This window comes from Lycorma delicatula, chromosome 13, assembly GCF_047948215.1.
Source record: "Lycorma delicatula isolate Av1 chromosome 13, ASM4794821v1, whole genome shotgun sequence".
Classification (NCBI taxonomy): Eukaryota; Metazoa; Arthropoda; class Insecta; order Hemiptera; family Fulgoridae; genus Lycorma; species Lycorma delicatula.
The window spans coordinates 20,849,644-20,864,947 of NC_134467.1; the positions used below are offsets into that span (position 1 = coordinate 20,849,644).

At 31.5% G+C, this 15,304-nt stretch overlaps 1 protein-coding gene across 2 annotated transcripts in view; it reads right to left on the bottom strand.

The window, feature by feature from the left end:
- Positions 1-8,048: 8,048 nt before the first annotated feature.
- The window catches only part of LOC142333543 (transformer-2 protein homolog beta-like), a 37,054-nt gene continuing 29,798 nt past the window's right edge, over positions 8,049-15,304 (bottom strand). For both annotated transcript variants that reach the window (XM_075380815.1, XM_075380816.1), the window contains exon 8: positions 8,049-14,216. In XM_075380815.1, coding sequence (XP_075236930.1) covers positions 14,197-14,216 — 20 coding nt within the window. In that variant the 3' untranslated portion in view covers positions 8,049-14,196. The remainder of the gene's footprint in view (positions 14,217-15,304) is intronic.

Here is a 15,304-nt window from a genome sequence, read left to right on the forward strand (position 1 = left end):
GCCAGTGCGATGTCGCTGGTAGATCGTGTTATAGAAAAGTCTTCAGCTGTGGTATACATGTTGATTTATTGACCAAGCCGGGAGAGTGTCATGGAATGTGCTCTGGGGTTGCAGCAGGAGATATTGTAGAAGATAGTTCCCCATTTTTGGGACGAAGTGAGGATATGTCGACGAACAAACGCTCTATATACTACGATTCTGGTGAGGAGGAGTTCTCCCGCACTTGTGTTTCTACTACCGGCTGACAAGATCGGTCGATTGCGGACGGGGGTCAAGGTGGTGTAGCACAAATCTAGTCAGAAGGCGCGCTCTTGTACGACGCTCCACCCCAGCAGTGACGGAGAGCGGCACAGTTGTTGTCTGTGCTACAGGCAGTTGTATGCGGAGCTGGTAAAGAAAGTCAAGTAGTCAATGGCGGATCGGGAAGTTGGTGTTATCCTGTCCTTGCGTCAGGGCGCTGGAGAAGAACTATGTATAAGAGTGAGGGGGGTGCCGAGAAGGCTGTAGCGTTAAAAAAGGTTCTTCGTGCAGTGCGTCTGATTTAAAAACGACGGATAGTCGACTACAGTGGTTCACATCCACGACTTTGAAGATGATGCGAGTGAGACCGAGGTTGCGAAAGCAGCGAGACAGACGGTTGAGGCAGATGTTGGTTTTTCGGATATCCTCACTACGCCCAGCGTTTGTAAAGACACCGTTATTACGTCTTATGGAGCAGCCAAGAAACTGATTGCTACGCGTGTGAGAATTGGCTGGGTCGGCTATGAGACCATTTCACTCCACAAGTCCTGTTTAATGGAGAGCCAATTGCTCTCTCTCCTGACGTCCAATTTCTTGATTTACTTTTTGACAGTTGTCTTACGTGGACAAACACAAAGAGTTAAAGGAGAGATGTCTAAAAATTCTAGATATGCTAAGAGTCCTTAGCAACACGTGATCGGTCAGTAGGGAACTGACCGATCACGTTTGTAATGTTTTTATTATTCTTTTGTCCGATCCTGATTGTATCGTCTACTCTTCAGCGCATCGTACCGTACTTACGATGCTGCAAACCACTCTTTTCTTCGTCTTGCCACTGGTGAATTACATGGCATTTTCGAACACTACAAAAATTGTCATTGGTTTCAGAAGTGTTCTGGTTTTGAATTGTCGCGCAAGCGTAAAATGGGTTTATATAGTTCCCAACCACTCATTCTGCGGCGCTGGAGTATGCTTTAATATTGAACACTTAATTGTATTTTACGCCATAAGGATCCTCTATCCAGTTATATAGTGTTACTAAGGGACATACGGCGCGTCCTACAAAATCACAAGAATGTACTAGACAGTATTATTATTTCTAAAAAGATTAATATACTTAATAATATCTAAGTCGTTAAAAGATATTAGCGTTTGATGTATTAACGTAACTGTTACGTTCCTTTACTATTTTAATTTTATTCCTATTATCTTAGTTGTCATGATAGTTTTACTAATATTTTTACCCGAGCGAAAACGAGTGCACGTTTTTCGGCCCCCCAAAAAAAAAAATACACAACATATCTAGTTTAATGAAGATAATTCTCTTTTGTCTACCAGTCTGTTTTAAAAAAAAATGTTATGTTTAAATATCTACCTCTATATAATAACATACAATCCAAGCTAAAGTTCACAAAATACAAACTTATTTCAATGCTCAAAAGTAATTGAAAAGCAGCTTTTTACTTCCTCGTACAAAGTACTGCGATCGCGAAAAATTTCGGTTTTCAAATTTCATTTTGATCAGTTTCGGTGTGATGTCTGTACGTATAGCTGTGCACATTGCGTGCGAGCAGATTATTACGGTTGTAACAGTTAGATGGTCATTCTTTTACGAAAATATCTCATAGCTCCGTATACTTAAATAATATGAAGTACATTATCATAGTTAGTAGCGCTGTTGGCCTATGTGCACAGCAATATGCCGCCCACTATATATGATTCGCATAACTCAAAAACCATTAGAATGTTAAAATTTTGGATTTAGTACTGTTGTAACGTTTAGTTGTGCACTTCCCCTTTTGATTGCAGTCGACTGGGCCAAAACTCTCCAAACAAATCTGTATTTTGGACTTTTTCTTAACTGTAGCAATCAGCCCTCATCAATGACTTTACAACAATATATCTTAAGTGGTAGTTATTTTCACTGGTTCGAGAGTTATACCCAAATGAAATATTTGTAACTTACAAGGGGAAAGCACATCGGTTCAAATCAGAGTTCATATACATATGTTTTTTAACTTTCTTTTTTTAATTTAAATATATTGATTTATTAATAATTATTAACCTCAGATTGTAAAAAAATTACAATAAATAATTTAATAAAAAAAAAAATCGTAAGTTATTAGTAAAAAAAAAAAAAATCACTATGTACTTTTAGAAATTTGTATATGTAATTTAATAGGCATATATGGAAGTTATGTGGTGTACTCTCAAGTTTTTGTATAGGGTCATTCACGGGAACCGGATGTTTTTGAAGTGGATTGTACTCGGGCGTTCGTGGTGGGAGGGGCATGTGGCTGGTGTCTGACGTTTCCTTTGTTCATAGCATGTACATTTTAGTCGTCGAGATGGAGTCGTGGACGCTAGACCAACACCTGTATGCGTATGACAGTTTTGTTCGAAATGACGAATCCGTAACTGCTGTTCAGCGATATTTCCGCCGTCAGTTTAATATCCATCGTAATGCAAGCGTCCCTTCTCGTAACACAATATTGCGACGGGTAAACAACCTTCGAACAAGCGGTTCAATATTCAAGAAAAAACCACCGCGTTCCCGACGAACTGCTAGCACTCCGGAGAACATCGAACGAGTAGGGGAAGCCGTTGTCAGCAGCCTACGCCGCTCTATTCAGAGGCATTCAGCAGCGCTTCAAATGAGCACAAGTACGGTAAGACGGATTCTGCATACAGACCTGCATTTCCATCCTTACAAGATAGCCGTCGTGCAGCAGTTAAACAAACGAGCAAGATTTCACGCAGCGATTACAATTTTGTCGACAAACGCTTACAGTTTTTGAATAAAATGAAAATTTGTTATAGTTAATGAGTGACGAAGCCCGTTTTCATCTGAATGGCTTCAACAAACAGAATTGCCGGTATCGGGCAGAAAGAAACCCGCATCCGCTTCACGAGAGACCACTTCATAGCCCAAAGGTAACCAACTGGTGTGCAATAGGAAAGGACGGTGTTATTGGAGCGTATTTTTTTTAAGAAAATGACGCTGCCGTAACTGTAACAGCTAATCGTTACATTGCGATGTTGAATACGTTTTTCATCCGAGTTACGAAACCGGAGAATCGATTTTCAAAATGTGTTATTCCAGCAGGATGGAGCACAGCGCACACAGCGAGGGCTGTTCTCCGTAACTTGTTTCCGGGACGGATCGTTTCCAGATTCGGCGACATTCCTTGGCCCCCCGACTTTAGTTGTGATTTTATTTCTGTGGGGGTTTCTGAAATCGCGTGTGTACGGTAATAACCGCGTACATTGGAGGATCCTAAAGATCGCAATTCGTCATCCAGATTGTTGTAGACATGCTGCAAAGAACTGAGGCCAGTTACTGTGAAAGGCTACAATGTATTGCCCAAAATGGACATCACTTGCCGGTCATAATTTTTCGTTCATGAGTAAGAAACAAATGCTTTGATTTAACATGTGTTTCAATACAAATAAAACTTTTTTAAAGTAAATATTCAATTTTTTATGATTATTTTAAAAACATCCGGTTCCCGTGAACGAACCTGTATATAGCAATCTAAGAGCACTAAAAAAATGATGAATCATCAAACATTGCACTACGAAAATATGTTACTTTTTAAAGTTAATCTAACATATTCTATCGGTTACACAAAAGTAGATTTTTTTTAAATAGTGTAATTTACTTTTCATGATCGAACCTGATAAGTTCAGACAAATAACTACAGCATGTAAAAGCAGTTCATTTTTAATAAGGTTTATTGAACTATTCACTTGATATTTTAAATATGTTTATCTTAAATGGGGTTTATAAAATTTTCCTGATTAACCAAAAAATTATGATTTCAAATCCCATTTAAGCATGCTGCTTACCTGACCGTAATGTGGTTCCTGGTGCTATACATTTCAAATAAGTGTACTTACATTTCATACCTATAGTCAGTCTTGGCAATCAAGAAACATTTTTTTATTTGTAGACTTATTCCAAGAAATAACTAGTTTTCAGTGGGACAGCCTTCCCACATGATTTCTTTTACAAAGTAGTGATTTATCATTTTCAATTATTTTACTCCATAGCAGTAGTACACACTTAAACTTCAAAGTATAAACTTAGAGAAAATTGTTTTTAAAATCTACCTGTGTAATGCCCAAAATAGAAAAGCAGCTTTTTGTATACAAAACTGGAATTATGTGTAGCCACAAATTAAAATAATAATTTTTTTTATTCTAATCAATAGAGTATATAGAAATATATACTCTATATAATCAAAAGAGTATAGATCACACAAGAAATATATTACTCCACTGATGAAAAAAATTACTACCTTTAACAAAATTGTTGGAATTTTTCTTAGAACAGTTGTATAAACAGTATTATACATTTTTATTTATTAACGAACTACTTACCAATTCATCCCATTACTACTGCTTTTAAGTCGTTCCTTTGATTCAATTCTTTATACTGAATGAATCAGGAATCGGTTTATAGAAGAAAATGATTCTATTTACGATTCTCAACAATGAATTAGACGATAGGAAACCAAATCTTTCTCGGTTACAATTTTATTCGATTCATAGCAAGAGTCGAATAAGAGAAGAATTGAAGACATTAGTATATATGCATCAACAGAGTATGAAGAGCGATAAACCGCTAAACATGAGTGAAGGAGAGAGCATATGCATTAGAGTTTGCATTACTGGTAGTGGTGGCAAGGAAAAGAATTGCTGAATTGGATGAACAATTCTTATTTACGAATCCTTTCTTAAAATCAATTCCTGAACAAAAATCGTTTATCCCACTGCTAATAAGCAGTGGCGGCTTATGTACAAGCACTGTGGAACTGCAGCACCCCTAATTCGAATTAATATTATCAATAACATTTAATACTTGTACAATAAATAACCCTTAAGCTTAATGTCAGTAGCCACCCCTCAGCTTATGAAAATGGTACAAATATATTTGTATGGAACTGTGCACTTCACAGTTCCAATGACATGGTGTTTGACTGTTGTGTGCATGTGCACATACGAAGCTGCACACGAGGCAGACAGCTAGCACGCACTGTCGCTCCTGCAATGCTGGTGGAAGGTATTTCTTCTTTTTTTTTACTCCACGTGTAAAGAATGTTATGTTGTTCGTTCCCTTTTCTAGTCGGTGGAAGGAATATGAAAGCAGTTTAGTTTGTTTTTTCGGTAGCGATCAAAACATGGCGGAAAGCAGGGACACTTTGATCACCAAATCTTTCCAAAAAACACACTGGAAGAGTGAAAAAGAAGGTAGTAAAAACTTAGTAAAAACTAATTATGTATTTGTTTCTGTGTACATAGAAATTTAAATTAAGCAATGTTGGATTATAGTATTTTTAAGGATTTTATTTAATTATGCAATAACACTAAAAAATATGATCTATATTGACATATTATTTATTCGGTTAAATCAAATACTGTATTCCATACTCTTCTGGGGGTAAAAATGTAGAATTGGATTATTATCCTGCTTCCAGCTATTCTATTTGATTAATTTTTTTCAGTTCTTTTATTTTACAGAAAACTTGTAACTATGGCCTTGAAAAGGACCAGAAAAAATTTACTGGAGCAGCACTTAGAGGGCTACCATGTAACGTCAGGTGTCCGAGTCTTCTTCGGAAGGCGATTTAATTTGGCGGAATTATGTCCCTCGGGGCATCTCTCCCGAGGCCGGACTGAACACTGTGGAATGTAATCAGTACGAGGGCAAGAAGATGACCTCTGTTAAAGCCACTACTGGCAAGGAACGGAGGGGGTGGTGTAGCTATCGAACACGCTATGATGGCGGGATCTTCTCCCCTAAGGGGTGGGGGGGGGATGGAGCAGCACCACCACTAATTTTAGCTACAAGCCGCCTGATTACTTGGCATTCTTCCCAATTTTACAATACTGGCTTCGGTAGATTTACTTATACAATCAGCTTGCAATGTAGTTTATCGATGGATAAGTTTTTTACAATAAAATCTGTCTCTTAGGTTAATAACTTACATTCAAATAAAATAGTAAAATTAAATATTTTCTCCAGATTATTGTAAAATATAATAAAAAATTTTTGTCCATAGTGTACATGTAAAAAAAAAGTTAAAAACTACACAGAATCTTGATTACAGGATAACGGTCATCGCTTAGCTGCTATGACACTACATTTATACAAACAAGCTAGATGAAAATCATTAAATGGAATTTACTTGGAAGCTGACATTTTGTATTTAATATAGGAACCCCCTCCTACTATTCTGGAAAAGGGTATCGATAAACATTGTAAGCCGACAAAGCCTTCGCTTGTGTAAGCACTGATATTGTCTAAATGTAATCATCAAATACCAGAAAACACTCCGGTTAGAATATTAAAATTAGTTTGTGTAAGTTATTAACAAATTCTACTATGAATGGATACAGGTGAGAGGCAAGTTTACAGCTTGACAATCTTTTTGGCTACAGGAAGGAAATCCCCCTTTATCCACCATATTAGAGATTAGGCATAGTGTAAACAACTCTACCACTGTAAAAACAAAGAGAACATCCTGAAAACACCAATTTGGATGACAATATGGTGTTAATAAGATACAGAATACATAGATTTGTGAATGATTATAGTACCTGGAAGGCTGTTAAGATCCAAGCTGACAACAGGCTCCAGCACTAAAAACCAGTAAACTAAATATGCAAAACAAAACTACTTTCCTAATAATTATTTATCGTGCAATTCAAAATCCTAATAGGAGTGAAAATTAAGTTATTTAAACTGTATTTAGCCATAAACTCACACCTCACTTAAAACTGACAAAGTAATATTTTGTTTTGTAATTAACAGTTAATGTTTGTTTCAGTATCATATTGTTCTATAAGTTTTGTGTTTTTGCAGTATCTCTTTATCTACCGATAACTATCAAAATACCCTTTTAGTTATAAATTTGATTTCTGTTAATTCTTAGGCGCTTTTTCTTTGTTATTTTATAATCACAGGCCATAATTTTAATGCAATCTTATACAAATTAAAACTAATAATAAACTCAACTGATTTTTTTTTTAATTTAAAGGTTTAATATTATCTAAAAGACACTAGATCAAACGGTGTAAAGACGCTACGGTTGAAATATAACCCTCTCTCTCTCTCTTTTCCTGTTTAGCCTCCAGGAATTATCGTTCAGGTATTACTTCAGAGGATGAAATGTACGAGTGTAAATGAAGTGTAGTCTTGTACAGTCTCAATTCGATCATTCCTGAGATGTGTGGTTAATTGAAACCCAACCACCAAATAACACTGGTATCCACAATCTAGTATTAAAATCCGTATAAAAGAAACTGCCTTTACTAGGCATTTGAAGTCAGTTGATTTGCAAAGACACGTTTCACCACTAGACCAACCCAGTGGGTTGAAATATAATCCTGGGAATTTTGAATTAAAATCAAATATTAGTTAGGAAATAAAGTACGGTTAGAAATTTAAAATGTAAGAAGTCAACATTCTGTGAACAAATAAATTATCTTTGATACAAAAATTAAAATATCTTTACAATTTATTATATATATAAAATTAAATGAACAGCTCAATACAGGCGATGAAAAATACATTAATAATGTTGAAACACACAGTTAACCTGTGGATAACATGGCATTAACTGATTAAAATATTTTAGTAAATGCATTTGATTACCATCAAAGAGTTGATGATTACCATGTTCCATTACAAAGTGATTTGCAACAGCTTCAGAAGTATTTCTCCCAGTATTGAATATAAGTAATAATTTTTTTTTTCTGTTTTTAAGTGAGAAACAAAATTAGGAATATACAATAACAGTGAACACAGATGAATATTTTATATATATTTTTTTCAGCTTACATATAATAAAAAAAAAAGAAAGAAAAAATCAGTAAACAACAGAATACATATTTACAAAAGCAACAAAAAATTAATTTTAAATAAAAATAAATAAAACATGACTGAATTTTTCTTTACAATTAAGCCACCTCTCGATAATTTGATTTATATAAATTAACTGAATGTGAATGTTAGTAATACTCTCAACACAATTGCCTATTACATAATATAATATACTGTACTAATTAAAAAGTAAGAGAAACATCGGTAGGCCATAGAAATGTTAAATAAGTTCATGAATTGAGATGAATGTTTTGTTGATGTTCAACTTAAAAAATAAGGTACTTACACACACAAATAAATAAAAAATTAGTTAAGTATCTACAGTAATTGTAATTCTTCAGTAAATTCATGTTATTTTTTTTGAAATTGAAGAATAACAGATCAATGCATATGAAACAGTAAATCCAAAGATGGCAGAATTCTGAAAGTCCATTGTCCTGAGACAGATCACCATTACAACTAAATGAAAGAGGTTGATAAATTCAACCGGTGGTAAAAAAAAATTATGGGATTGGTCATCGAAGTAATTAAGTGGTAGCTGTGAATGTTTTGACATTTCATTAATACTTGTGTATTAATAGTTACATAATTTGGAAAGAACTGTAAATAGAAACTTTGTCTTTAAAATATTTTAGGAGTACAATTTCAACAGATAGTATGCATTATGCACTTCTCACCTGCCCTCAAGTTCGGTCACCCAAAGGGCTAGCAATTATTAAAAATACATTGCATGTTCCTAAAGATATAAAAACTTCTAGTGCATCACATCAACCAGAGAGAAGCACTATCAGATGTGCATTGTACAGCACCAAATCTAAGCAAGCTTTTAAATTTCACTGTGCATTTAATTAAATAAATAGAAATTTTACTATTTGTAAAGTTGTTTTTACTCATTTTTCAAGTTCATACAATATGCCACTTCTGAAAAGGATAAGAGAAAATTAAAAAAAATTATTTTGTGTAATAGGATATTTACTTATACCCCAATTACATAGGTAAAGGAGACAAAAATAGTTATTATTGTTAAAATTCTGTTTGTAGAAGAGTTAATAAACATTTTATAGTCTTGTATTAAGTTATATGACCGATTTCTGCATTTTCTCTTATTTACAGTAACTATATTTTAGCAAGTAAATTTCCATGAATAAATCAGTTACTTATTTCATCAAACGATTAATATACACATTAAGTCATTGAAGATGTTATGCAAACTAATCCCAACTGTAAGTTGGAATAAATGGTAAAAGTTAGCACTGCGAAATTGTAGTGCAAGGTATGCTAGTTGTATTCATGTTAAAATACAGAAAAAAAAAAATAGTATATATGAAAATAATACTTAATAAAATTTAAAAAATATGCCAAGTGCCCCAGCCTCCCTACATTAATGTTAGTTAGTTAATCCGAAAATGTAATAATGATTCAGATACATTATTTTTTATACAGACCCCCCCCCCCTACTATCAACATGATTATTTTGACTGAATTTGTTATCCTACAATTTATCATTCTCAAAATAAAATTTATATGAAGTGTTACCATTTTGATAAAACAGAGAGAACTTCTGTAAAAACCATAGATAGTATTTGGCATTTGAAGAAAGTGACTTTCTGAGAATATTTCAAACACAAGGTAGGAAAAGTTTGCGCTGTTACATAAATTAGTTTTTAAGATATGCAAACTAAATTTCTTAGTCTGTACTTTTTTAACATTTACGATTTTCTACTTTTTTTAATTATTAAAAAAAAAAGCTGCAGTACACATTTCTTGTAAGTGTGAAAACAATCAAAACAATCAACAGAAATTTTAGTGCAAGAGGTATTTTTTTTTTTTTAAGAAAAAGAGAATTTTTGTTATGAGCAATCAAGATTTTTCTCTTTTTTTTAACAATTCAGTTCAATTCTTCATTTTTAATTACATTTAGATAATTAAGACAATATTTAAGAAAGAATATTTTTTGTTAGGTTAGACCACTATATGCCAACTCATATACCAATAAATGAAAAACAAAAAAAAAAGTCTATAAATAATAAATTATCGAGAGTTGACTGTTAAATGAAATGAAGAAAAAAAATCAAACCTGGAAAAAGATTTTAAGTACTTCTTAAATATACATATATGATAAAGAAAACTATTACTCTTAATATAATACTAATAGAACAAATTAAATGTAAATGATTAAATTAAAAAAATTTAATGGTAAATATGAATAAATAATAATAAAAATTAAGCAATCCTTGACAAATTTTTTTATCTTAATTTTTATTTTTAAATTTCAAGGAATATGAATAACGGATACAATAATAACTAAAAATTTGCTCATTATTTAAATGCACCACTTTCAAAATAGGAAATTTTTCAACTTTGAAGTTAACAACTATTTAAATTTATTTAAAATCTATGTATTGTCATATCTCCATATATAATAAAATAATCATTATTGTATGTAAATTAAAAACTAATATTTACATATTTATTTAGAACTTGCTTTTTCTAAAGTGTAAATTTCATTACGTTAAAATAATATGCTTAAATCCAGTTCTAACTGAACATCCTTTTATATTACCTACATAACCCTAAAATCATATTATGAGTTACTTTTTTCTTCTACACAGCTTTAAATATTTTTTCAAATTACATGATATTTTCTAATTATATATTACATAGTTATTAGTGCTAAATGTAGATGTAAATCCACGTTTTATTATAATCACCGTTAACTTTATAAATTAAGGTAAGAGGTTGAAAATCATGCTGAGCCAACATTTTCACTTTTTGCTAACAGACTGCTGTTTAATTTGTTATAAAAATTTTACTTCACAGCACAAAAATTGATTTATTGCCATAGCTTCAATTAAATTACATTTGTTTTTGGCTATACAAGGCCTAGAAGGCTGTAAGCTAGTTTTATTTTATACAGCTTGCTTTGCTTGTATGATTATGTTCTTCTGTAAGGTGTTGAAGTACATATGTGATTTAGGTTTTGTTAGTGTTAATTTTGTTGAAACTGACTTTTAGGCTATTTTTTTGCTACAAAACAGTTCTGTTAAATTTTTTCACCAAATAATTATGATGATAAAATCTAAAGGAATATTTAAAAAACAGAAGAATAAAGGTGACCAGCACAACAAAACATATCCTGCAGTTGCTGCTGACATTGTAAATATTGTAAAAAAAAGAAAGATGTTTCTACTCCTCAAAATTAATCTAAAAAAAACTTAATCATTTTGATGTGAAGAATGAAAATATAGATGTAGTAATATAACTATTGATCTAAATATTTTGAATAAAATAATTTTAGTTGTAAACTGTGCAAGGGAGACAATTTTGTCAGAAATTTTGAGTGCTCAGAACGGTTTAGTTCAAAAATGGCCAACAAACAGCCCGCAGGCCAGATCCAGCCTGCATAATGAATTTATGTGGCCAACGAAAATTTTTTCAATATTAGCTTATTTGTTAATTTGCTGTACTTGTACTAAATTACTTAAATGAATCGCTTTTGTATTTAACATTTTTTAATTTTAATATTTCATTAGGCCCGTGAAAAAAATTTTTCTTTCCAATTCAACCCGAAGGCACACCTGGTTTGGTTTGTAAGTTAACTGGTGACATAAGAAATATAAAGCTAGCATTCAGTTTTTGAGACAAATGCAAGATTATTTTACAGATTTATATGAGTAGGTAGTGGTGTTTTACTGCAGGCCAGACATTATGCGCCATAATGAATCTGAAATAAGTATACAAAACTAATGAAGGAAAGTGCAGACTACATTACCACATAGTCTATGAAAGCTGCTGCAGAAGAAGTAGTTGTTTTCAATGATGATGATGATTATAAGTATAGCTTACAATGGAACATGGCAAAGGGGTCATCATGTTTCTAAAAATTCTTGTTCATTGGTGATTTGAATTCTGAAAAACGTTTGTTAAGAAGATATGCTTCAACTTGGTGTGTATGATGCTACGGCGACTTTCAACGATGGAAATATTGGTAGGTTAAACATATTTGAACATTTGGGGGTTCAACCTGGGCAAAATAGCTCGCTCTACAAGGACTGGCAATACTATCAGGAAAGCAGAAACAAATATGAAAAATGTTTCCAAGGAAGCCAGGACTGCAAAAAGAAAACTACTTAAAGAGAATTCGGAGGAGGACGAGAATTACCGGGCTGGAGGCTTTTACGTATCCAAATGTAATTTAAAGTAAGCAGTAGTTACAACTTTGTTTATCCAGTTTCCTGAAAATTCCTATTTTTTGACACAAAAGACAAATTTTTTCAGAAAGTACTTGAGATACACGGCTGTAACTTTTTACTTAAACAATAGCTAGTCAACAGTGTACAGTATTTAGAATACATTCTTGGAATACCGTGTACTTGTGGATTTGTAATGTAACATTCTAAGTACTTCGTCACCCATAAATGTAGTTTAAAAGAGACATGGTAAACTCACACAATTGGAACGAGAAAATACATGCGTGTCCATTTAAGGATGAAAACTTTACATAATAATACACATTTTAATACGCATGCTAAGAATTCTATCCAGTTTAAATTTACAAATGTTTAGAGTGAAGTATTTTTACTAGCTTTGTTTTTTAACTTTATCCAATAAATTCGGTTATTAAGTAAGAAATAAAATTAAACAATATCATAAATAGTGCTGTTTTTGACGATTTATTAAATTAGAAGAATTTGTAATTTTTCTAAACATTAATTTAATATTTTCCATTTTTCATGCGACTTTTAACCTTTTTTAAATTTTGTTAACATAATGAAAAATATTTTAATAGAGTCTACGAGAAGACCAACTGGTTTGGCTTTCTAAATTTTCAATAAGTTTTAAATTTTATTCTTTACTATTATTATAATACTTGATCCAGCATATTACATCAACCAAAATAGTAATTTTTATACAATTCAAATAAATTTACTTTTCCCCTACTCTTATTTTTGGTGTAATTTTTTATCTCAAATTAGATTTTTTTCACTAGTTGTACAGTATCCTGTTCTTTATCCAGCACCTAGCTACGATATAGAAATGTCCATCAAATCCCCACAACTTTGTAATAAATACTGGTCAACAGAATTCCTTTGGTCCAATTTACATAATTAAAATTATGAAATAATTTCTTCTTTAATGTCCATTAAAATACAGGAATTACTTCAAGTAGGATTCGATCATTGTTATCTTTTCCCTGCTTCATATGACTATCTTTCCTGAAACTAATTCCTTAATCACACTTAATTGTCATTAAGAAAACCATGAAAAAAAAAGACTTTGATGCCTTTTAGTTAAAGAACTTTTGTCTTTAATATTAAAACTGTGAATCCACAAAAATAAGTTCTGACCTTACATTTGAATAAAATATTTCGATCATGAAAATATTTTGGTAGGAATCTTCATCAAAGTAAATTTTTATGGTAAAATGTCTTTGAAATTTTAGAAGAAAATTATTAATGGTTGCACAGTTAATTACATACAATAATGGTTATTAATTAACATATAGACTTATAAAAATACAAAAATATTTTGTCACTTCTAAGTAGAAAAAAAAGTGATACCTCTATAATAATGAACAAAAGAGAAAAACTCCTTCAAACTAAAAATAATATTTCCTTTTAATTATTACCGATACCTAAAGCAACTAAAGCTAATATAATAATAAATAAATTAAAATCTTCATCTTTTTCCAAAAATCAACCCCAATTACGATCTTGCTATCTTGCAACATCTTTCATACTTAAAAGAAATTCTTGATTTCTTGAAATCATCTGATAACGCGTTCTCATTCTCTCCCTATTCCTGTTTTTCATTCAAATTCGTTAACCGACAAACGAATACCCAATAACATATATATGAACCGACAATATTACTACTTTTCCTTTCCCGAATAATAAATATTTTTCCTCAAATAACCGACCAACGAACCAAAAAAATTCTCTAAAAAAATTTCCTTCTCTTCAAAATTTTTTCATATCTTCATACATTTTTTTCCCAACTTCTACAAATGCTTACATTTTTTAATCGTTTTTTCTTAACTTCTAAAAACCTTCATACTTCTAAAAACTTCATCTTATCTCTTCAATACCTTTTGAACAAGCAAACAAACGTGTTAAAAATTACGTACATATTTAATTATTAATCATTTTATTATTATAATAACATTACAAATAAATTATGTTTACACCAGTCAGTTTTTATATATTACAGAATTAATTTCATTATTATTATTACATTAATACAATGAATAAAAGTTTTACAAATATAAAATTAAAATGCATATATATAATTCAAAATTGTTCATCTTTAAATTTTAATTCAACCAAAATAATTTCAATTAATATAAGAGAAAAAATTCAAAAAATTCCTAAATAAGATATTACATGGCTGGACATAAAATCCTAAGAAAACAAAATAGGCTTTTGGTAATAAAAGAGAAATGCTATAGAAAATAAATCAATTGAAAAACAAAACATGCAATAAGAAATTGAAGAATATATCAGAGGTTGAAAATATATAGATCTGGTAATTTATTAAAAAGTTAGAAATAATGGTATTCCCACATACAGTACATCATTAAAAACAATCAAGAGATTATTACAAACATCTAGTTGCATAAGGAAGTAAACAATACAATCAGAATAGAATAAAAATTAACAAATAAGGAGAAAAAATTAATATAAATGAAAACACTGTAAGAAAAGTTATTTATAAACTAAAAAAAAAATGGTAACTCTTGTGGTCCAGAAGGGGTGTATGCAAAGTTACTGAAAAATGGCACAAAAAAAAAGAGGTTCCCAAAAAAGATAAGATATATAATTTATAAATTTATATGACCGACAACAAAAACGACTGTGATAATTACATGAGAATTCTGGTAACAACTTCAGTTAGTAGGTTTATGCAAGAATATTGAGGTACATAATAATAGAAATAGAACACGGAAAGGAAGAGGAACAGAATGGTTTAGAAGTGGAAGATCTTACGATGACAAAATTTACAGGGGAAAAATCAGCAGCGAATCTAGAGATGTAAGTATAATTTATAAATTTGACCAAATCACACTAATAATAATAACATTCTCACTTGTGAACTACGGGGATCGCTACACCATACGGAAATAAATCAAACTTTAACAGCAATTAAAAACATTTATACTAATTCTGCCTCAAAAGT